A 24,560-nucleotide genomic window follows, 5' to 3' on the forward strand; every position below is an offset into this window, starting at 1 on the left:
AAATCACTATTCCTTTCCAATAGTGCAGTGAAACAGGTTTTTTTTTTTCTTTTTTAAATTGGATTAGTGAGCTCTAAGATAAAGCAACGCTGCCTTACGGATACCTAATATAACATAATATAGGAAGATAACATAATATGGTAATATAACATCATATAATATACCACACTATAACATACTACAACATACTATAACGTACTATAACATAATATACTATACTATACTATAATGTAAAATATAATCAATACAGAAGTGTAGCAATGCAACAGAACACCCATTAGTGCCATCGTGGCCTTGCTGCAATCACACGCCACGCAGCGGGGAAGGGCCCAGGGCCCCGGCCGCGCGGCAACCTTCCCCCCCACCCCCCCCCCAACCGGGGCCAGGGCCGGGGCTCGAACTCGCGGCTCTCAGCGCACCCCACTTGCGGCCCGTCCCCTCCCTTCGGCTGTCAGCTCCGACCGCGCGTGCCCAGAGACCCCGCCCCGAGTGGGGAAGCGAGGCGCACGTGCCGCCGGCGTGCGTGAAGGCGGAACGGGAGCAGGGGCGGGGACGGGGAAGAAGGAGCGGGGCGCAGCGCGCATGCGCCGGCGGCGTGGCTGCCCTCCCCGCGCGCACGCGCTGGCGCTCGGGGGCGGGGCGGGGGCGGTGTCCCCGCGCGCTCTTTGCCCCGGGGCCGGTTGCCGCTGGCGGTACCGGCTGCGCTCCTTCCTCTCACTATGGACGACGAGAAAGTGAGTGCCGGCGGCGGGGGCCCTGCCTCCCCGCGGGTCGCGGCGGGCGGCCGGGCCGGTCGGGGGTGCGAGGCGACGCGGGCTCGGCTGCCTGCGTCGCCGGGCGCTGGGAGCCGCAGGGCAGGCAGACGGGGCGTTGCCGCGGCGCTCGACCGCGCTGCCTGAGGAGAGGGGCGGCGGGAGTTGAGCGTCGCCTGCGGCGCCGCGGTGGGCGGCCGCCGCTGGAGCTGGGGGAAGCCTCCTGCCGCGGAGAGGCGCGGGAGCGGGGCGGCGGGGTGCGCGGCGGGGGGGGGGCCTTCGGGGTCCGCGGCTGCTGCGTCCCGGTGACGTGCGGCTCGTTGGCGTGGTGTGTTCCTGTCCGCGGGGCCGTGGTGCGCGCGTAGGCCCCGCTGTCTCCCGTTGATCCGCTCCTGGGCTGAGCGGGGCCGGTTAACGAAAGCGGTTTGTAGTTTGTTCCCACCCCGCGGCTGCTGCCCTGCGGCTCCCTCCTTCCCTGGCGCGCCTTCTGCCCCGCGGGGAAGCCGCTGAGGAGCCGGGAGGTGCCTGGCCGAGGGCTGGGCTTTTTAAAAAACATGCTCTGCGAAAAGTTCCGGCTCGGCCTTCTGGTTTTCAGTCCGGCGCTCCGGAAGGGCTCCCGTTACCGCCACTGTTAAGGCGGTGGTGTTAGCTTGGAAGCTGGTTTGAGTGGGGTCTGGATAGCTAGCGCGGCTGATGGCTGGAAACTGGCAGGTCACGGGTGTGTGCGTCTGCGCACTGCCCCTTCGTGGTCATCTGCGCTTTTTGGGGTGAGGTGTGAAATGCCAAATAAACGTGCTTCTGATAGACGCCGTGTGGATTTGACACCACCGCCATTACGTGAGATCATTCTCTCTGAGAAGGAGGGAGTGAGGGCTGCAGCTGTTGCGGGTGCTCTAGCTGGATGTTCCCGGGTGGCGTCATTGGTTGTATTTGAATTTCACTGCTGTCCAGAGGTTCTGAATACAGAAATAAAATTGCAGTCAATCTCGTATTTTACAGTACTTTGTTAATTTGCTGTTGTTACCTGTATTGTCTTAAGTACTTCTTCAGACTCTGGCAACTTGAACATGTGGACAAGTGCAGAAGATTAAATTAATGGTGGCTAAGTGAGTATGTCCTCTTGTTTGAAATTTGATCTGCACATGAAGATTAGTATGGCACAGGATTTTGTCCTAGGCCTGGGGCTGCTTCAGAAACTCTGTTCTGCATTGGCTCGGGCCATAAGAACTCAGTGTGATCTTGAGCCCTTGCTTCTTAAACAGAGCTAATGTAACTGTTTAATTTATCAAAGTTTACCCTTTAACTTTTGTGAGGTGCCCGTCTGCTTCAACAGGTGCTGTGTGATGGTAGTTACTAGCTAATCAAAGGAGGGTGTATTGCCTACATTTATGTTTCTGGCACGACTACAAGCCACCGTGTGTTGTTGCGGTGCTTCCTGTCCTTTTTCATATCCTTTTACATTCTTCATCTCTTGTGCATTCACACTGTTGCTTTATGAATGCCATACAGTTTTCTTCTGTGAAGAGTGTATTAGGTTCAGAAAAGAAGAACGGGACATAGAAGTGAAGGGCAGTATGAAGCTCCCTGACAGCAGCAAAAATTAATTCTGTAGTAGATATGCCATAATGTTTTGAAAATGAATTTGAAACTGACCTTGCTTAACACATGCTGGCCAGAGAGAAAACTAAAAGGAAATTATTTGTAATAGGATTCTACAAAATACTACATCCATCAATAGATTTAAATTTCCTTCAGTCTACAAGTATGAAGAAGCTTTACTGAGCTTGGTGCCGTTGTAATTCTTAGAATGTAAGCCTCAACTGCTGCTTATGTTGTTAATTTTTCTAGCACCCTTTTTGTTACATGTAATTGTCGTGACTTTTGAGAAATTCCTGTTAAAGGAAGAAATGGCAACAATCCAGTGTTTTGGATTTGGTGTGTGTGTTGGTATGTTTGGAAGAAAATCTATTCATTACATGTTAGTGATTAGGAAATATTATATGTTAGTGATTCCGAAAAGCTGACTTTCTGCTCTCGTGGCGTGTACATTGGTGTTTAAGAAAAATTCTGTGTGCTGCTGGTGGAGATTTGTAGGCCTCTTGCATCTGTGTTTGTAGAACGCATTTAAACTTGTTTGAGTTTGGTCAGACCTGGTGGAGTTTCTGTTTGGAAAAATTGATAGCTTACTTGAAAGCCGTACTGCTCCCTGTGTGGTCAGTTGACTTCAACTTTAGATGTAATGGAAAACCTTGCTTGACAGCTGTCTTCAAGTTGCTGCCATGTATTTGGCTGTGTAAAGGCTTTCTAAGCATTTATTGCAGGTAAATCTTTTCGTTTAATTGTTTTGTAGCGGTAAAAACCAAAAATATTGTTCAGTACTATGTACAAGAAGACTAATTTTTTATTTCCCATGTGGTGCAACCAAGTAAGCCCTAAAATCCTAGCTGAAAGAGGATTGGGAGTTCTCTTGTTCATCCAAATTGACAGTTATGCTTACAGGATCTAAGGCTTAGCTGCAGGCTGACATGTGGAAACAATAGCCTCTGGTCAGTAGTGGATGCAGAAGCAGGCGGTTGGACAACGATGTTTCATCTGCCACTCTAATATGTATAAAATTGTCTTTAGAAGTGTTCAGTTTTAACCAGACAATGAAAAGATTCTGTAATGAAGTGATCAAGACTTGCTATACTCTTTCTTTCTGAAAGAAGCCAGTCTGGTCTTGTGTTTCTCTTCCTCAGAGTCCTCATCTGAGTCATTGCTGGCCCGTCCTTTATATCTTTACATAATGCTGAGTTTCAGCATCCGTGCAGGGACAGGAGTGACCCTTACACACATTGATGCAATGCACAGTCGGTTCCTTTATTGCTCCGCTTGCGTGGTTATATACATTTTTCATATATGCACATGCCATCACGCTTATTCAGATAGGCTGCAGACATAAATCACGCGCTGTTCACGCGCCCCACATTCCCTTATGACTGGTAACTGTGCACTAACGCCAATAGCAACAGGCCGCCTCCACGTCCTTGGTTTTGCTAACCCACATCATGTGCACTATCAGAACTTTCTCGATTGATATTCTTAGCTGCCCTTCCCAGCGGCCTGTCCAGTTGTGCTAACTGTTTTGCTTCAGCAGCCTAGTCGTGCTAATTCTCAAGCTACATCAACCCCAACAACATCAGACCATCACAACACCAGTGGTAAAAGCAATAAAATTTCGCTTTCCTCTGGTAGTGGTTTAACTTTGTAAGCATGATGCTATGGACACAGACAATGGGCCGGAGTACCAATAAACGCGTCATTGCAGATTTGTTGAAAACTGCTGAGAAAGGGGCCAGAAGAAACAGGTGCGATGGCTTAGAACTAGTGGAGTGATTCGCTGTACAGGACCTAGTGTTGAGGTTCGCTGTTGGGTGTTGTGAAAGGGTAAAATACTTCTCTGGCTTTTTAGCAAACAAATGTGATGTAAGTAGCAGATGGTTATTAAGAAGTTGCTTAAGGGAGAGACCTCTGCAATGTCTTTTTTGGTGGTCTGGCTGTTTTTAATGTGTGCTTATTAGCTCCCCCTGCTTTGATTTCCTAAATGTTGTCAAGTAACAGCATTAAGCTGAGCAACCCTGTTAACTCTGAGTCCAATTGATTAATAATTTCTTAATTATAGTTAAGACAGGTTTTACTTCTTTTTTAAAGAGCCAAATCTAGCATTTTAGAGTCAGATTTGTTCCTAGAACTTATTACCAACCAGCCTGAATTAAATAACAGAGAACTGTTAGTTACCTCCTCACCTTGTCCTTTATTTTTAGTTGCATATGCTGATATGCGTTAAGCTTTAAGTAGTAACGCTTGATACTTAAAATTAAGTCAAGTTGTATGTGTTTTTGTCATATTCTTATCATATGTGGCCAGCTACTGAACAGAATTGGACTGGGTAGTCTTACGTAATTTAAAAATGCATTTTGATGTGCTTAGCAATTTTACCCACTTAGTATGTGTTTTGTAAGCTGAACCTACTACTTTTTAATAGCTGGAGTAATACACCACAGAAATAACCTTGATTCTCAGCTGTCAGTAAGCTTCCCTGTTTGAGGTCACTTTTAATTAGAATATATAAATTATTCACCAAAATATTTTACCGCTTGTAGAATAAATTTACAAGTCACCGTTACAAATTTATTCTGTCTATAGAATAAACTGTTGGCTTAGTTATTTAGCTTGTTTTGACAGTAGGTAATGCTATTTTTTCTTCTGGTTTAACTTTTACCAGCTTTTCTTCTTTCTTTATTGATTGCCTGTTCGGTTGTGCAAGCACTAGCTTTCTTATCTGGAGAAGCTGTGTGTGAAAGAATGTGCTGCCAGTAGATGGTCTGATTTAGATGACTTGGGAGTTGCAGTAACTTGGGTAGCAAAACGTGTGAAAAAGTGGTGCATCATAAAATAGATACTCAATTTCTCTTAAACTAACAACTGAAGATCTTCAGTTTGGTGGAATGCTACTTAAACCTTTGATATGCTTTCTCTGTTTTAGCAAAATGTATTTCCTACTCTCATCAGAATAAGAGTTACATCCACCACGGCTGGCATGTGTATGATGAATTTCCGTATATGTTGAAATGGTAACGGTTAAAAAAATGACAAGGTTCTTTTACAACTTCTCTCACTTGTTTTTGTCATTCTAGGAGACGCTGAAAAGGATTGTCTCTACTCTAGCGAGCAAAAATGATGAAATTCACAACTTCATGGATGTGCTGAACCATAGAATAAAAAGCGTTCAGGTATATATATTAAGGCTCATAGGTTGTAGCTGAGAAGGGAGCAACCTTCCAGTTTTTTCAGTCTCAAACTGTTGGGATAGTGTGTAAGGGATGGGCTAGAAGAATGAAGTTTAAAATGTATCTTCATGTTGCAGTTGATAGAAAAACTGTTTTTTTTTTTTTCTCTAGTCAAAAGGTATCAAACCATAGAATGATTTGGGTGGGAAGGGACCTTAGAGATCACCCGGTTCCAAACCCTCTGATGTGGTTGGGGACACCTTCTGCTAGACCAGGTTGCTCAAAGCCGCGTTCAGACTGGCCTTGAACACTGCCAGGGGTGGGGCATCTACAACTTTTCTGGGCAACCTGTTCCAGGTATGGTGGTTTTGCTTTTCATGTGAAAAGTTATTTGTTTTGGTTTAGCCTGGAGAAATGCCAGGTGCCCACCAAAGCCCTCTATCACTCTCCGTCCTCAGCTGGACGGGGAAGAAGAAATATGATGAAAGACTCATGGGTCAAGATAAGGACAGGGAGAGATCACTCACCAATTACTGTCATGGACAAAACAGACTGAACTTGGGGAGAAACAGAAGTTTAATTTATCACCAATCAAATTGGGGTAGGATAATGAGAAATAAAACCAAATCTTAAAACTCCTTCCCCCCACCCCTCCCTTATTCCCAGGCTTGACTTTGCTCCTGTTTCTCTCCCTCCTTCCCCTGAGCAGTGCAGGGGGACAGGGAATGGGGATTATAGTCAGTTCATCACACGCTGGCTCTGCTGCTCCTTTCTCCTCAGGGAAGGACTCCTTACACTCTGCCCCTGCTCCAGCGTGGGCTCCCTCTCATGGGAGACAGTTCTCCAGAAACTTCTCCAGCGTGGGTCCTTCCCACGGTATGCAGTCCTTCAGGAACAGGCTGTTCTAGCGTGGGTCCCCCACGGGGTCACAAGTCCTGCCAGCAAACCTGCTCCAGCGTGGGCTCCCCTCTCTCATTGGGTCCACAGGTCCTGGCAGGAGCCTGCTCCAGCGCAGGCTCTCTACAGGGTCAGCCTCCTTCAGGCATCCACCTGCTCCAGCATGGGGTCTTCCATGGGCTGCAGGTGCATATCTGTTCCACTGTGGACCTCTATGGGCTGCAGGAGTACAGCCTGCCTCACCATAGACTTCATCACGGGTTGCAGGGGAAAAGTCTCTGCTCCGGTGCCTGGAGCATCTCTTCCCCCTCCTTCACTGATCTTGGTGTCTGCAGAGTTGTTTCTCTTGTGTAGTCTCACTCCTCTCTCTCAACTGCCATCTCACCGCAGGTTTTTTCCCCTTCTTAAATATCTTATCACAGAGGTGCTACCACCATCGCTGATTGGCTTGGTCTTGGCCAGCAGCGGGTCCATCTTAGCAGTGGCTCGCACTGGTTCTGTCAGATATGGGAGAGGCTTCTCACAACTTCTCACAAAAGCCACCCCAGTAGCCCCCCTTCCCCCCCGGCTACCAAAAGCTTGTCATGCAAACCCACAACACTATTGTAGGATTTGATTTGCATGGAAGAGAGAATCTGGATTTTGATGCAAAATTTCAAACTTCTGTTACTTGGAAGTAATCTATCTTTTTTAGACTTCTAGTCTGCTTGGCAGACTGAAAAATGAGACCACCCTGATCCTTGAGAGAAGATGTTTTGCACTTTCTCATTTCAGCAGTTGCAAATTGTGGGGCTTGTTAGATCTAATTTTTAAAGCATCTACACTAGGGTGAGGTTTAGGTTCCTTTAGTCTATCAATAAGCCAGAAGTTGTTTGTTTTGTGGTAAAGCTGAGCCAAGTTAACTGCAGAAATTGAAATCTTCCAGCACATCTTTCAGCTGGCTTCTTGATGCAGTTTTTAGTATCAAATAATTTTATGAGACTGGATAACTACCTCCTTATAAACATGCAGCAATCCATGTATAATTGTGAGAGGGAAATCAAGGCCTTCTGGCATGGAACAAAGTTGCCAATTGTATTGGTTCTGTGCAAGCTTGAGTATCGTGGAATTTTCATGGATTTCAGTGTTCAGTGTCCTGATGTAAAGTCTGCTTAGGAGGTGCCCATCATTCCTAATGCTTTTTTTCCTTTTTGACAAGGTGTCTAGTGGTCATAGCAAAGCACGTTTGGGCAAGCGATGTGCCTTTCAGTTGAAAAGACTAGTCTGCATAGTTCCCAGTACAAATTGCAGCAGTTTCAGTTCTCTTCTCAGGTAAACTCTTCGAATGCAATCAGCGAGTTGGATGAAGAATTTGATGGTCTGTATTCTGTATTGCACGAGATGAAGGGGAGTATGGCCAGCGCTATTCAGCAAGAAGAGGCTTGTAAAATTCAAGCTCTGCAGGTAACTGTGTAACTGCATCTGTAAATTTTTGCAGCTGAGTAGAAGCAGTTTTAAACTGCTATTTTAAATCTTGACTGCAAGTGATGTTTTGGTAGTTTTGCAAGAAGTGCAGTAAGTCTAAAATAAAAAATAATTTCCTTTGATATAAGTACTTCTCTGGTCCCTTCTTCTAGAGTACTTCATGGTCTCTGGCGTATTTATGTTCTCAACATAGTTGTGTAGAAAGGAAGTGGTATTACCTGTAAGAGCTTACAGGTGGAGAGTGGCTGCAGGAGAGCAGGACTTAGATATGTTTACTACCTTCAAACTAATGAACAGCTTCTGAAGTGAAATTGGTTTCTTTCTGCAGTTTGGAATGCAAACATCTGAACCTGTAGGCGCGCGTAAGTGGTTTGCTCAGGATTGAACTTAGAGTCAAGAATCATGCCAGGTATCTTAAGCACAAAGGCTGGTCTCCTATTGACAGAACTGGTGATCCTCCACTTGTTCACATCAAGCAAGTTATATATGCACACTGGAGGACATATGGGAATTGCATGGGAACAGGTTACACTGCTGTCTGCTACTTAAACCAGCTATGTGAGCTTCACCAGCTTGTTAGTTGTATACTTTCACGCAGGATGATCTTTCCAATGGGTTTCAGAGACACAGAAACAAAAATATAACTTTCTGAAGCATATAACAAACATAAAAGTCTGTTTTTCCAGTAATGCGTAGCAAGCTGGCTCTAGCTTTCAGAAAGTCTAGTTGCATGGGGCCAAAGCACAGTTACATAGAATCACAGAATGGTAGGGGTTGGAAGGGACCTCTGTGAGTCATCTAGTCCAATCCCCCTGCCGAAGCAGGATCACCTACAGCAGGCTGCACAGGACCTTGTCCAGGCGAGTCTTGAATATCTCCAGAGAAGGAGACTCCACAATCTCCCTGGGCAGCCTGTTCCAGTGCTCCGTCACCCTCAAAGGGAAGAAGTTCTTCCTCATGTTCAGACGGAACTTCCTGTGCTTCAGTTTGTGCCCACTGCCCCTTGTCCTGTCACTGGACACTACTGAAAAGTGTCTGGCCCCATCCTCCTGACACCCACCCTTGAGGTATTTATAAGCATTTATTAGGTCCCCTCTCAGCCTTCTCTTCTTCAGGCTGAACAAGCCCAACTCCCTCAGCCTCTCCTCGTAGGAGAGATGTTCCAGTCCCCTCACCATCTTTGTAGCCCTCCTCTGGACTCTCTCCAGTAACTCTTCATCTTTCTTGAAGTGGGGAGCGCAGAACTGGACACAGTACTCCAGATGAGGCCTCACTAGGGCAGTGTAGAGGGGAAGGAGAACCTCCCTTGACCAGCTGGCCGCACTTCTCCTAATGCACCCCAGGATCCCATTGGCTTTCTTGGCAGCCAGGGCACACTGCTGGCTCATGGTTAACCTGTCATCCACCAGCACTCCCAGGTTCCTCTCCACAGGGCTGCTCTGCAGCAGATCCACCCCAAGCCTGTACTGATGCATGGGGTTGTTCCTCCCCAGGTGCAGGACCCTGCACTTGCCTTTGTTGAACCTCATCAGGTTCCTCTCTGCCCAACTTTCCAGCCTGTCCAGGTCATACTGAATGGCAGCACAGCCTTCTGGTGTATCCACCACACCTTCCAGTTTGGTGTCATCAGCAAACTTGCTGAGGGTACATTCTAACTCTTCATCCAGGTCGTTGATGAAGTTAAACAAGGCTGGGCTGAGTACTGACCCCTGAGGGACACCACTAGTTACCAGCCTCCAACTAGACTCAGCGCCGCTGATGACAACCCTCTGAGTTCTGCCATTCAGCCAGTTCTCTATCCACTTCACTGACCACTCATCCAGCCCACACTTCCTCAGCTTCCCTAGGAGGATGTTCTGGGAGACTGTGTCGAAAGCCTTGCTGAAGTCAAGGTAGACAACATCCACGGCTCTCCCTTCGTCTACCCAGCCAGTCATGTCATCATAGAAAGCTATCAGATTGGTCAGGCATGATTTCCCCTTGGTGAATCCATGCTGACTACTCCTGATAACCTTCTTTTCCTCCACTTGCTTGATGATGACCTCCAGGATAAGCTGCTCCATCACCTTTCCCGGGATGGAGGTGAGGCTGACCGGCCTGTAGTTCCCTGGGTCCTCCTTCTTGCCCTTTTTGAAGATTGGAGTGACACTGGCCTTTCTCCAGTCCTCAGGCACCTCTCCTGTCCTCGAGGACCTCTCAAAGATGATGGAGAGTGGCTCAGCAATGACATCCGCCAGCTCCCTCAGCACTCGTGGGTGCATTCCATCGGGGCCCATGGATTTGTGGACATCCAGATCACTTAAGCGATCCCTCATGCAGTCCTCCTCGACCAAGGGAAAGTCGTCTTCTTTGTAGGCTTCCTCTCTTACCTCCAGGCCGGGGATTCCTGAGGGCCAGTCTTAGCACTGAAGACTGAAGCAAAGGTGGCATTCAGTAGCTCTGCCTTCTCCGCATCCTCCGTCACCAGGACACTCGTCTCATTCAGCAGCGGCCCCACATTGTCCCTAGCCTTCCTTTTGCTTCTGATGTAGTTGAAGAAGCCCTTCTTGTTGTTTTTGACATCCCTTGCCAGCTTCAATTCCAGGTGGGCTTTGGCCTTCCTCGTCGCATCCCTGCACGCTCTGACCACATTCCTGTACTCTTCCCAAGTGGCCTGTCCCTCCTTCCACATTCCATCGACCTTTCTCTTCTGCCTGATCTCTGCTAGAAGCTCCTTGTTTAACCATGCAGGTCTCCTGCCTCCTTTGCTCGATTTCTTTCTCAGGGGGATGCACCGCTCCTGAGCATGGAGGAAGTGACATTTAAAGAGCGACCAGCACTCTTGGACCCCCCTGCCTTCGAGAGCCCTGGCCCACGGGATTCCTCCCAGTAGCTCCTTGAAGAGGGCAAAGTCAGCCCTCCTGAGGTCCAAGGTTTTGATCCTGCTTATCGCCCTGCTTCCTCCACGCAGGATCCTGAACTCAACCATTTCATGGTCACTGCAGCCGAGTCTACCTCCAACCTTCACATCCTCCACCTGTCCCTCCTTCTTTGTTAATAGAAGGTCCAGCAGAGCAACTTTCCTTGTTGGTTCCTCCACCACTTGCATCAGAAAGTTATCGTCAATGCTCTGTAGGAACCTCCTGGATTGCGCCTGCCTAGCTGTATGGTCTTCCCAGCTGATATCCTCTGAAGAGGACACAGGAAGCAGCTGTATTAGATGAATGACAGCTTGCGTTAATGGCATGCTTCAGAAGTTATCTGGCAACTGTGTACAAACTTCTAGCTGTTGGACTGTTTCCTTGCTACTATTTTATCCCTGAACGGTAAATCTGAGGGGCATCTGGCAGCTGGGTCAGGACAACCAACCACACTTGCCAAAACTAGTTACACTTTGAAGTGCTTGAGACTGGTCCATTCTTAAAGTTGATGCAACTGTTGGTTACTTTTGAGACGGTGACAACTTTAGAGCAAGCTGTCTTTCCTGAAGTGTTCTAAAGAAAGTAATTACTTGCTGTTGACTTGTTCAGAGGTATGACAGCAAGTATCACATGAGTGGAGAAACAGCTGTAGGTTGAAAGGCAATGCAAAAACTTCTGACAGGTTTTCAGATGTGCATCTTGTTTGACCTACTGTATGTTTAGGATCCTACAGTGTGTTCAGAGCTAACATTTTTAGGATATACCCATACTATGTAACACTGGAAGTTCCCTGTGGACTGTTTTATATTCTAGGAATGGTAGTTTGCTAATGATAGTTTTAGATAATCCTGAAAGAAATTTCTCTTCTTCCTCTGTTCCCCTTCTGCTGCTATCACCATTTGTTATACAGCAATATTGATTTTCAGGATTATCTTGTAACAATTCTAGAACTGGTTGGGGATAAAATCATTGCCTTTTTCAAGGCTATTGTTGCAAACTGATGCTGTTTAATGTTGATGAAGTGCAGTTCTGTAAATAGAAGTTGTAGTACACACAGGTGTAAGCATTTCTTTGCTTCTGAAATGCTGATGTTGGGAGAAACAGGCCTGAGAATGAAAACTGGCTTTTAAATGAGACTTGACCACCTATCCAACTCTTTCCCATTTGGATTTATAGGGTGTGCCATGTATCACAGTGCACTTGTCAAGCACAGTGAAGTTGTAGTTAACATGGTGTGTCAGAGGTAATAGTCTTGATTAGATAAGGTACTAAGTTGTTACAAACACAAAAGCAAAGCCATGTAGTTCCAGTACTGGTCGTTCATAAACTGTTTTTTTTCATGTCAATACGTCAAATTATTCTTACTTGCTGTTTTTGCTACTTTGCTGCAGGATCAACTTAGCCAGTGTAGTAATGCCCTAGAGAGTTCTGAAGAGCTGCTGGAACTTGCTGCGCAGTCCCTGGACATAAAGGACCCTGTGGAGTTCTTACAGGTAGAAAACAGAGAAAGTATGATGGTAGTTAAATTTTACTGACTTCGTCTTGTAGCTCTTTTAAAATGTGATGGAGATCAACTTAATTGATTAGAGAAATCTGAAGAGATGATCTCACACCCAGGAAGTGGAATGAATTGGAATTGGTTTGGTGTGATTCTTGAGATCAGTTTTTTTCCCAGGTGATACACTGTTGCAGTTCTAACCAATACTATTAACATGCTTTATGGGAAAATTTATTTTGATGGAAGTCTTAGACTCATTTTGATCTTCAAATCTGAGCAATGCCGCTGAGATTGTTCTCGACCTTCTTGCATGTTACTGCCATTGGTGCTTGCGTGGAAATACTAACTACTTTCTCTCTCTTCTTCCTGACATGCATCAAGGCTGCCAGACAGATCAAAGATAGGTACAGTATGAAGTCTGTTGCTTTTGTGTCTTTGAATTAATCTTATCCTTGAAAATGGATTTATTTTGGAAGTGTCATAGTCAGCTTAAATCAAATCAAATTCATTGACTCTTTCCTAAGTGTTTGTTATGACATCACGACTTTTGAGAGAGAACTAAAAACCTCTGTGCTGCTCATGTATTGTTTTTCCTTGCTGACTGTTCGTCTTTCATACCTAATGAAGAGAAGGATGTTTTTAATGCAGGGAAGTAGAGCTCTGCAGCAGCTATTATTATTTCTTTAGGTATATCATTAATGTTAATAATAAACTTTGATTTGTTATTAATACCTAATGGCTGAATTTTGGTAATGCTTCAAGCTGACTCTGTCCCTTTAAATATGAGAAAATCTTGTTGTTGATTGTTTTTCAAGTACTTACAGACTTTTGCTAGCTAACTTTTGTTTTTAATGTAAAAAGTCTTATAGGTGTTGAAATATTTCTGGTGACATCACTCTGACTAACGCTGGTGAAATTGCTATTTCTGGTAGCTTTTCTCTGAACTGTGTCTTTAAACTATTGTTTAGAAAGGAGAACTTCACCATTTCAAAATAAATACTAAGACCATTTTTCTTCACTTGGAAGAACTGTAACTACCTTGTGAGAGTCTGACCTTCTGGCTCAGAAAACTTACTGTGATGTGCGTAGTATTTTGAAAGACAGCTCACAGTGTTTCCAGCATATGTTGCTCTTATGGCCAAATAGGTTGGTTTTCAATTTACAGGTTTTCAAGGAAGGGTTTCATTGTCTAAAGGTCTCTGAAGTTTTGTGTAAAATGAAGAACTGCTAGAGAAACTAATCTCTGCTTTTCTAAGGGTAAAGATTTAGTGTTCTTATCAAATCAGAGGGATAGCAACAGTGATAGGAATCTTAATACTTTTTATCTGTAACAAGCATCCTCTTACTTCTCTAGTTTCTTGAAATGCTGTGTGATCTAATCCTTTTGTGGCTGGTTCTCTAAGATCAGTGCTTAAGCAGAAGTTAAAAAGATGTCTCTCTTACTGGTAATCAGAGGATTATTCTTCCTGATGGAGAGATTTACTTTACCTGTCTGGTTGAGCACTGGAATCTGCTAGGCAACGCATACTGAATTTCAGAATGTCAGCTCTGTTTTGGGAAATCAACTGACCTGTCTCTTTTATGATGTTCAGTTCAGTGTCATAATTATCTTATATACCAAAATGGTAATGCTTGTCACTCTCTACGTGCTTCTATCTTTAATGCTCAACTTCATATTTCCTCCCCCTTCTTTACTACCTGAATTTTTTGGTTTTCACTGTTACTTAATGTACCTGTAGTTAGCACACAATCTCTTGCATGCTAGTGAGAATTACTTAATAGCTTACAGAAAGTAATGTGCATTAGGTGTTCTAAAGGTGTGACTGATATTTGGGTGTAAATTGGATAGAAGTGTTTGCAGTTGACTTTCTCATGATGTGTATATTACTTTCCAGTTAAGAATCTCTTTTTTTTTTTTTAAAGCAGGAGTTAAGACCTATATGCTGTCTGAATCAATGTTATTCAAACTGCTGTGTGGCCTGATGTTGTTAGAGTTACAAAACTATGCGAGAGACTTGTTTTTTGTTTTTTTTTTTTTTGTTGGTGTAGTTGATGGAGTACAGAAGTGTCTTAGTAGTATTCAGAATAGGGACTGAGCTAAGATTTCAGAAGTGGAAGTGAGAGCTGTGCTTCAGTGTAGCTTGTACGACTCATCTAGTACTTGCATGTTCTAAAGCAATATGGTGTCTGCAACTTAAATGTTTTTTCATTGCCTGATAAGATCAGAGGTAGATATGAAATCAGAATATTCAGCTTGTTCACTGCTATATGTAGATGCCTTTTGATCAATATGTAACACATGTAAATACACTTCAGAGGTAATGAGTGGATCTTGTCCAGCAGATTAGTTTAAAAAGGTCCAAAGACTTAAGGTTGAAGTTTCAGATTTCTAAGTACATAAAACATGATCCTGATTCTGCGGTGCATTAGATGTTTCATACTTCCTGATTTTGTGCAAAGTGATAGGAGTTTTGTTTTATCTCTTACCCAAGTTTTTTCACTAATAAAAGAAATTTTAAGCTCTTCTCTAATCACTTCTAGCATTTCTTTGCCTAAGAATATGGAACATCTGGGACCTCACAGCATGTTCTCTTTGAGACAGTCACATTAGCAAAACTTTCTGTTTTGGAGTCTGTGCTAAATGCTAAACAGTTCTGTATTAGAAGAATGTTCTAGGCTTTGATCAGGATTTTGGCTAACAGTTTGACATTAACTATACAGCTTATCTGATTGCTGTTTTTGAAAATGGCAATAGGATTTAAACAATGCAAAATACAATTTGCTAATGCTGCTTTCTTGACTTTAGAGTCACAGTGGCTTCAGCGTTCCGCATCTCTTTGAAACCAAAGGTCAGTGAGTGTATGACTCATTTGATGGTGGACTTCGCTCTGGAAAGACGCATGCTCCAGGCTGTAAAGTTTTTGCCAGGTAAAAACTGATGCAGTGAGTTTAATCTATTACTGTGTGAATGACTTACTGTGTTTAAAACAAACAAACCAAAATCACACCTCTTGCACCCTAATGAGCAAGTTTTTCAGAACTTGTTCATTGGATGTTAAGCTGAATACTTGAGGGTAGAAGAGTGTTATAGTTTTATTGTGTTTAATTTCTACATAATACAGCATTTCAGAAAATAACATTGATCTCAGAAGTGAGAATGAGTCTTTAGACCCTGTTTGTTCTTGAGTTGTCAGTTCCTCTGAACTTCCTGAAGTTATCTTCAGTTTCTCAAGACTGTACCTCCTGGCTTGATGCTTAGTGACACTCTGAAGTCCTGGTCATCTGCAGTAGTGTTATGCCTGGAACTGTAAGCTAATGTGTCGCTTAGAAGAGTGGTGATATGGTCTGAAATGCAATAGAGGGATAATCTACTAAGGCAGTGATATTACCATAATACAAAATGTGTATGGATGTGTCTGTTTGTTACTGTTTGAAGGTAAACTTAGGTGCAGTATTCCACTATATATCTTTCATGCGTCTTTATTCATATGAGTTTCCTATTTAAACTACTTTGCCCTTGACCGATACCAAGAATATAGCGACAAGAATACTGCTGGCAGGGATGTAAATTGTTTCATCTCTAGGTCACTAATCCAAATCTGTTAAGCATTTCACAGTGTCAGTTTACATTTCTGCCCGTTTGTCTTGTATGCTGCAGATACAGTATGTGGTAGCAGTGTAGTAAATTAGTAACCTAATTGCTAGTGGTCAGCTAGCAGTGTCTAGGCAGAAAATCACCTATTAGTCCTAGACTCTGTGGGGCAATCATTGCTCTGTATTTCATAGATAAGGGAAGAAGGTAGGTAAGCTGATTACAGTGCACCGGTTTGACAGGAATGGGAGTGTAAGATTTAACAGCAAGCATGAATAAAGTCTTGTATCTAGATGAAGATATTATTTAGTATGACCCTTCTTATACAAGGATTTTCCTTTTCAAAGATGTAAGAATTTCAATTGTTTTGGCCTTTGATTTGTAAACAGGAAAATTAACTGTCTGGGCATCAATCTTGCTTTCTTTTACTGTAGTGCCAAGCCATCAAATTACTCTGAAACCAAACACTGACAGCTCAAACTGTTCTAGGCAGAACTGCACTGAGCATTGCTAGACCTTCACACATCAGGAAATACTAATGCCCTAGTGTTGGAAGTTGACAGTAGGTTTGGTGTTGTGGCAATGTAGGCATTTGAACACTGCTTGCCAGAATTATGCTGAAGACATGATCACACCAAACACATTGAAGACTCTTTATCTGGTATCTTGTGGCAAAAATAGTTGGGGTAGGTAGCTAAACTTAGAGGTATATGTTCTAAAATGCTTGTCCTCATCTTATTTTTTCTTTTTCCTGAGAAGGGATCTTGCTGATAGTATTCTCAATTTCTTCTTGGATGACTTTGAAATTTGATGGCAAATGCATGTGATTAAAATGTAAGAATTGGCTGTGGTTTAATCCCTGCAGGTAGCTAAGCACAACACAGTTGCTTGCTTAATCCACCCTGCTGTGCTGAGATGGGGAAGAGAATCAGAAGGGTAAAAGTGAGAAAATTTGTGGGTTGAGATTAAGACAGTTCAATAAGTAAAGCAAAAGCTGTGTGCAGAAGTGAATTCATTTTCTACTTTCCATTGGCAGGCAGATGTTTATCCATCTCCAGGAAAGCAGGGCTCCATCATGCATAACAGTTACTTGTGAACACAAAATGCCGTAACTCCAAAGGTTGCTTGCTGCTTCTTCCCCTTTTTTATTGCTGAGCATGACATCATATGGTATGGGACATCCCTTTGGTCAGTTGGGGTCAGCTGTCCTGGCTGTGTCCCCTCCCCGCTCCCTGTGCACCCCTAGTGTGCTCACTGGCGGGGCGGTGTGAGAAGCAGAAAAGGGCTTGATACTGCTCAGCAATAGCTAAAACCCCTGTGTATCAAACTGTTCTCATAACAAATCCAAAGTGCAGCACCATACAAGCCTCTATGAAGAAATATAACTATCCCAGCTAAAACCAGTACGAACTTGAATGCTGTTGCTTCCAGTCTCTTCTGTGCTGTTACTTGTTCTCAAGCTTTTTAAACCCATACCACGAGTTTCAGTGTCATTCCTGCCTGGCTTGAACTGTGGGGATGTGAGGAGTGAAAGGGTGTGTTTCGGTAGTGTTAGGGTAAAACATTTGAAGAGACCATGAGAGGAAGATGTGAAGTAGTGTGCATAAAGCAAACTAGGCCTTCTGCTTCTAGTGGAGTGGCTATAGCTGGGAGGTGTTTGTATTTGGATGGTAAAATTACCCATCTCTATATGACTCAACCATAATTAATGTGATGCTGATTGTCACTGCTCATCGTGGAGGGGAATCATGGCTAACCATCTGTTCAAGAAATAGTAGTTTCAACTGCATAAAGGCAACCTGTTAGGACAATTAGGACTTGGTCACTGGGGGATAACTGTACAGAACAATGCAGTTAAGGGTTTGAGTGTTGTGAAAAGGGATGGTTTTTGACAAAAAAATCTGCAGGTCTGTCAGTTCCACAGATACATCAGTATTGTACTTTTTTGATGTTCCTGCTTGACAAATTGACTTTCAGGCCACTCTTGTATCTCTTTTCTTTTATATCTATGATTCTGTTTCAAGCTTTTGTGAAGGCTGAAACAAATGAAAAGCTTTTGCAGATGTTTCTCCAAAAACTGCAAACAGTAGAATATCTTTTTCACTTACTTCAGCGGAAGTCTTCCTTGAATATACTTTGGACAACACAAAGGGTAGTATGTAAATGCCCTCTTTTGAAAAACATGTTCTAGTGACTGAAGTGCTCTTGGATTTCATGGAAATAGACTTCTATTGTCTATAAACAGAACTTCAGTCTTTAGTGAATCTCAGGAATTCTTTCACCTTCTTTCAAGACAAATGATGAAAAGGAAAGAAAACTGGGGAACTGCTGACTGGCTGGTGGAAACTATTACACTGTTAGTTGTCTGTAGTGGTGGAAGTAAACTTAAGTGATACTTTTTGAGAGTCGCAGCTGTACTTACCTTCCAAAGACTCAGAAATAAAAGTTTGCTTCTTAATGTTCTTCCTGCATAGTGTTGCTCTAAACTCAGGTTCACAATTGCAAGTCCACTCTACTCTAGCATGTCCTTCTTAGTGCTTCCAGAAGGGGATCAGCCCAACTTCCTAACAAAACAAAACAAACTTCTGGCAAAATGTGATGCAAATGTTTGCTCTAGAGCTAATGTGCATTGCTCGTTTGGTGAAATGCATCTGAAGTGAAAGTGATATGCCTAGTCTTCTATTGTGCTTTGCTAATGGAATAGATCCTTTAAAAGGAATGGGTGTTACTGGGCCAAGGGCAACTTCTGAACTCCATATATCCAAGGAGAACAATTAATATTCAGTCCATTCTCTTTTTAAACTGATCTGTGTATTTGTCTTTTTGCAGTCCCTAAAGCTCCAGAGATAGATCTAGCAGCGTGTCTCGTTGCTGATAACTGTGTAACAGTGTCGTGGAGAATGCCTGAAGAAGACAGCAGGATTGATCATTTTGTACTGGAGTATAGGAAAACCAACTTTGATGGGCTTCCTCGAGTAAAAGATGAACAGCACTGGGAACTGATAGACTATATTAAAGCTACTGAATATACATTATCAGGTAAAGAGTTTTTATACTGGAAACCAGGTATATTGATATAACTCTTGCAATATGCTTGGAAGTTTTGTAAAATACTAATTTTCCTATATGTAGTGAAGCTTCCATTGTTTCACATTAGTTTTGGGTGCTTTGTACAATAATGGATCTGCCTTCAATTTTGACTTTTCTAAAAAATGATGTGTTAAATGAAGTTCACACTGGTATTTAAGCTTTTTTTTCAGATTGAGATAAGTGGAATATAGCTACACAGAATAGATGTTATTCTTGTAAATATTGTCAGTAATACGAATTCAGGTTTCTAAACACTTACTTTTTAGGTCTGAAATTTGATACAAAATACATGAACCTTAGAGTACAAGCTTGCAACAAAGCTGTGGCAGGGGAATACTCTGATCCTGTGACTCTGGAAACCAAAGGTAAAATTTTAAAGACTCTAATCTTAGATGTAGTGAAGACCTGCACTTACTGTTCTGCCTTCATATATGAACTTGTATATTAAATCTGCTTCTGCATGAGCGCTGCTGAAATGTGTCCGAACTGAAAAGGGAAGTGACCATTTCTGTAAAGGATTAAGAAGCTTATTGGCACAAAGCTGGCCTTTCAGCATTCAGACACTAAAAATGGGGTAGTGATGTAAGTTTCTCCAACAGAGCTTGACATTAGTTGTTTTGAACTGTGGACTGGCAGTATTATGTGCTGCTACATGATGCCAGCATACAGGGAGAGAAGAATAATATTGTGGCTAAGCATCAGTAGGACTCTTAGGGCATCTAAACAGTTAGTGTAGTTGGCTTGTCACTAGTGCGTATCAAGTGACAAATAATAGCTTTCTGTAAAAAGAAAGTGCTGGAAAGGATTTTTTTGGCTTTGTAGCTGTAGATTCCACTCACAGTCAATGTTCAAAAAACAGGCATCTCCAAATTGCCAAGTTATTAAGTCATTCTGTTAGAAATCAGTTGGTTTGGGGATGGTGGCTTCCTAATATTGTTTTGTAAATAAACAAGAAGAAAAGTTTCTTGGGAGTGATATTTTGTGTTCTCTATTATGATGAAGATCATGATCCTGAGGCTTTAATTTAGCCAAGTCTGTAGTGTAAAGGGCAAAATGACTGGTTTCAACTGGAAAATTAAAATATAAATTCTATTACTTCATAAAAACAAAGCTATATGCAATTTGAATGAGCTGATGGGTATTCTGGTAACTTTTCTAGGGTGATTTTAATACTCCTAAGCAACAACAGTCATTGTCAGATATATAGTATTCGTTTAATAGCTACTTGCATTCGTTAGTCCAGTATCACAAAAAACCCTCTTGATTTTGATTGTTTGGGCAGTTAACCGTGCTTCCCATGTTATTTTCATTATTTGTGTGTGAACGCTTAGTTCACGTTATTTAATGATCAGCCCATAGAAACTCAACATCCTCATCTATGCACTCACCTTATTGTTTTTCAGACTTGTGTACTGCTGAGCTCTAAACTCTTAAAATCTTAAGTATACTTTATTTCGGAATCAGACTATAGTATCTGGTGGTGTTAGAACACTTACAGAATAGTCTGTAAATAAACATCTTTAGGGAACTTGGCATGTTGTATTAGTTATGTTTTTATGAACAGCCACTCTTGGGAGAGAGTTATACCATTTCACTGTTTTGTGTTTTGTCTTGACCAGCGTTTGTGTTCAGTTTGGACAGTACTTCATCTCATCTGAACTTAAAAGTTGAAGATACCTATGTTGAATGGGATCCTACTGGAGGCAAAGGCCAAGAAAAAAGAAAAGGGAAGGAAAATAAAAGCAGGTAAGAACTCTGTTTTGTAAATGTTTGTGTTGTCTTGGACCTCTCCTCTAGCAATTAAGGGGAGAGAGCAGGGAGTAATTAAAGCACTTGAGGACAATGGGACACCACAGGTCCTCCCAGCCAACCTGCTCCGCTGGGGGCTTTTCTCTTTGCACGTGTTCACAGGTCCTGTCAGGAGCCTGCTCCAGTGTGGGCTCTCCATGGTCTGCACCTTGCTTCAGGGCACATCCACCTGCTCCAGTGTGGGGTCCTCCATGGGCTGCAGGGTGGCTGTATTCTCACTTCTCTCTCCCAGCTGCTCTTGTGCAGCAGTTTTCACCCTTTCTTAAATATGTCATCACAGAGGCACTACCACCATCACTGAGTGGTTCAGCTTTGGCCAGCAATGTGTCTGTCTTGGAGCCAGCTGGCACTGGCTCCATTTGACATGGGGGCAGCTTCTGGCATCTTCTCACAGAAGCCACCTCTGAAACCACTCTCACTACCAAAACCTTGCCACCTAAACCCAATACAGTAGATAAGGTAAATGGCAGCAAGAAACTGATGTAATACAGAATCATAGGATGGTTAGGGTTGGAAGGGACCTTAAAGATCATCTAATTCCAACCCCCCTGCCATGAGCAGGGACATCTTCCCCTAGACCAGGTTGTTCGGAGCTCCATCCAACCTGGCCTTGAACACTGCCAGGTAGGGGGCACCCACAGCTTCTCTGGGCAACCTGTCCTGTTCCAGTGTTTCACCATCCTCACGGTGAAGAATTTCTTCCTAATATCTCATCTAAATCTGCCCTCTTTTAGTTTAGAGCTGTTCCCCCTTGTCCTATCACTACATGCCCTTGTGAAAAGCCCCTCTCCATCCTTCCTGTAGGCCCTCTTCAGGTACTATAGGGCTGCTATAAGGTCCCCACGGAGCCTTCTCTTCTCCAGGCTGAACAGCCCCAACTCTCTCAGCCTCTCCTTGTAGGAGAGGTACTCCAGCCCTCTGATCATTGTCGTGGCCCTCCTCTGGACCCCCTCCAACACATCCATGTCCTTCTTATGTTGGGGGCCCCAGAGCTGGATGCAGGACTCCAGGTGGGGTCTCCTGAGAGTGAAGTAAGGGGGCAAAATCACCTCCCTTGACCTGCTGGCCATGCTTCTCTTGATGCAGCCCAGGTTACGGTTGGCTTTCTGGGCTGCAAGTGCACATTGCTGGCTCATGTTGAGCTTCTCATGTACCAGTACCCCCAAGTCCTTCTCCTCAGGGCTGCTATTTGATGTATAGTAATGTTGCAGGTCAGTACTTGTGAGCTTTTCTACTATAACAAAGAAGGAAAGACCTGACTGCTCTGTCCTTTTGAAAAAGCTAAGGTTAAATAAAATTGGTACTATATGACGTCTTTGAATTTGTTATCTTATAACCCTCATTGGTAAGGAAAAGGTAGCAATAAAACAAACCAGGTAGTGAAAGATAACAGATAATGGAATGTTACTCTTGTAAAAGTGGCAGCCTTAAATGTAGTTAACAACTATTTTCATCTAGAAGCACTTCAGTAACTTTAACAGAATTCTTGGTAGATTCTTGAGTGTTAGGCACTTAGATGTGTGCTGTTCAGAATCACTGAATAAATACAGTTGGAAGAACATTGCTAGATCAGTCTGCGCTGGCTGAGTTTTGAACAAAGAATGTGTTAACTCGCTGGCCCTCTATTCCAGGCCATCTTCTTGGGAGGGGAGGATATCGTGATATCTGACTGGGATTTCCTGTGGTGCAGTGAGTACCAGGTGCCTCTCAGCTAGCAGTGTGCACACCTCTGAGAAAAGCCTGGCTCAGTGTTCTGGTTCGGCTGTGGCCGGCAACAAAAGCACCATGCGGCTGCCCCTCCCCCTGCCGGGGTGCGGAGGAGAATGGAAAGAAACAGGCAGAAACCGGTGGGTCGGGATAAGGGCAGTTTAACAGAACAGCAAACAAAGGGAACAATAACAACAACGATACAGAAAAGGAGAAAACACAACACAAACCCCATGACCCAGAGAGCCGCCATCCATGACCACCACCCACGAACTCCCCGAGCCGCGAGTGAGTTCCCTCTGCCCAGCTCCCCCCCACCAGAACGCAGCATGATGGCACATGGTATGGAATACCCGGCTCTGTTTGGCCAGGTGGGGTCAGCCCGTCTGGCCGTGCCCCTTCCTGGGTTCTGGTGAAAATTGACCCTGTCCTGGCCAAATCCAGGACACTCAGTCTTCTCTGTACCTTCCTGTTACGTCATTAAAGACAGCAATTAGCTCTTGCCTTCCTGAGGCTGAGCAAACCCAATTGTCTTCCTGTGCTCCAGTCCCTTAATTGTGTTGTTGGCCCTCCACTGGACTTGCTCTAGTATGTCAGTATATAGTCCTGAGGAGCCCAGACCTGGACACAGGACTTCAGGCTCAGTCTGACAAGTGCCAGATCAGGAGGAACAGTCGCTTTCCTTGGCTTCCTGGTTGCTGTCTTGCTGCTACAGCCCAGGTTGTGGTTGGCCACCTCTGCCCTAAGGGCACAGCGTGTTGCCTGTTGTCCACTAAGACTTCCAGCTGCTTTTCTGCAGAATTTCTCTTCCCTCAGTCTTCCCCCAGCCTGTCCTGTTGTGTGGGGTTCTCTCGTCTGGAGAACAGTATCTGTAGCTCTGAGCCTGGCGTTCAGCTGGTTCTGTATGCAACTTCTGGCACACTGCCCAGCCTGTATCTCACCTTTTGTGATTTGAGGATACTGTGTGGGAATGGGTCAAAAGCCTTGCTAAAGTGGAGATGTGAACAGTGTTCATTGCTCTTGCCTTGTACAGAGACCTGGCTATTTCTTCCTCAAAGACAATTAAATGACTTTCAGCATGCGCTTTTCAGTATAAAGAGCGAGCACTGCTTGAGATAATTTATGAACAAATACCTGCCCTATAGGCAGATACTGCCAGACGCATGGTAGAATAAGTTTTAGTGGCATCTTAAAAATGGTGATAACTTACTGCGGTTGTAGAAATGCTGTTTAATGACTACTTATTTCTGTCAACAGTGGCCACATTCCTCTGCTGAAGGGCAATAAAAGGTGAAAATATACCTCTTCTTCCTAGGATCTAGCACTAGTTTTACTGGGAGTCTATGCTACCTTCCTTTGCTTGATGTAGTGAGGAATAAATCTAATAGCCTTTATCAGTAACAGTACACATATGCTTTTAAAAATTATTTTGAGGTTTAATTTGGGTTCATAGAGATTATGCATCTATTCTGCAGTGACTGGAAAATAGTCTTCCTGGAAGGGTGCGTCCTGGTGTGTGGGAGACCTGATTCGCAATGGTTGAAAGAACATTATATATTCTAGTGTTGATGCAAAGATCCCTTGTGTTTACAGATATAGTGATGCTTACTGAACCTTCTGGCATATGATTGCACACTAAATTATTTTACAAATGCAATAGAGTTCTGTTCTTGGAACTTTGAAATAGTCTTAGTTCTTATTTTTGAACCCAAAAACCTTTTTGCCTCTGAACTTGTGCTATAGCTGTTACTAGATGTCAGAGGAAAAGAAATGTTATTACATTTTCAAAGAGGATGAAGTTTAACCTAGTGGCATGTGTGGAAAGCTATATGGCAATTCTACTTGCAGAACCAATTGTTCAAATGAGAGCCTCTTTTTTTAGTACGTAAAGGCAGCTAAAATACTCTCTTATTCCTTGTGCAATTGTGTTTTTTAGTGTAGATCTTTTTCATAATTTTTCTGATAAAAATCCTGTTTGAGAACTTCTCCCATTTTTGCTTTTTTGGTCTTTCTCACTGGTTTAGAAGTTGTGGGACCAAAACAAATGCCAGGTTCCTAATTCCTTGTAGGTTTTACTTCTCT

At 43.6% G+C, this 24,560-nt stretch overlaps 1 protein-coding gene across 5 annotated transcripts in view; it reads left to right on the forward strand.

Annotated features, from left to right (window-relative positions):
- The first annotated feature begins 630 nt into the window (after positions 1–630).
- Positions 631–24,560, forward strand: part of FSD1L (fibronectin type III and SPRY domain containing 1 like) — a 34,527-nt gene continuing 10,597 nt past the window's right edge. For 2 of the 5 annotated variants that reach the window (XM_075410598.1, XM_075410599.1), the window contains exons 1-10: positions 631–734; positions 5,429–5,524; positions 7,718–7,861; positions 12,174–12,275; positions 12,662–12,684; positions 15,087–15,208; positions 18,702–18,911; positions 19,229–19,327; positions 20,582–20,708; positions 23,736–23,768. In XM_075410598.1, coding sequence (XP_075266713.1) covers positions 720–734; positions 5,429–5,524; positions 7,718–7,861; positions 12,174–12,275; positions 12,662–12,684; positions 15,087–15,208; positions 18,702–18,911; positions 19,229–19,327; positions 20,582–20,708; positions 23,736–23,768 — 971 coding nt within the window. In that variant the 5' untranslated portion in view covers positions 631–719. The remainder of the gene's footprint in view (positions 735–5,428; positions 5,525–7,717; positions 7,862–12,173; positions 12,276–12,661; positions 12,685–15,086; positions 15,209–18,701; positions 18,912–19,228; positions 19,328–20,581; positions 20,709–23,735; positions 23,769–24,560) is intronic. The other 3 variants (XM_075410600.1, XM_075410601.1, XM_075410602.1) reach the window with 3 other exon arrangements.

Source organism: Opisthocomus hoazin, chromosome Z (genome assembly GCF_030867145.1).
Source record: "Opisthocomus hoazin isolate bOpiHoa1 chromosome Z, bOpiHoa1.hap1, whole genome shotgun sequence".
Lineage (NCBI taxonomy): Eukaryota > Metazoa > Chordata > Aves > Opisthocomiformes > Opisthocomidae > Opisthocomus > Opisthocomus hoazin.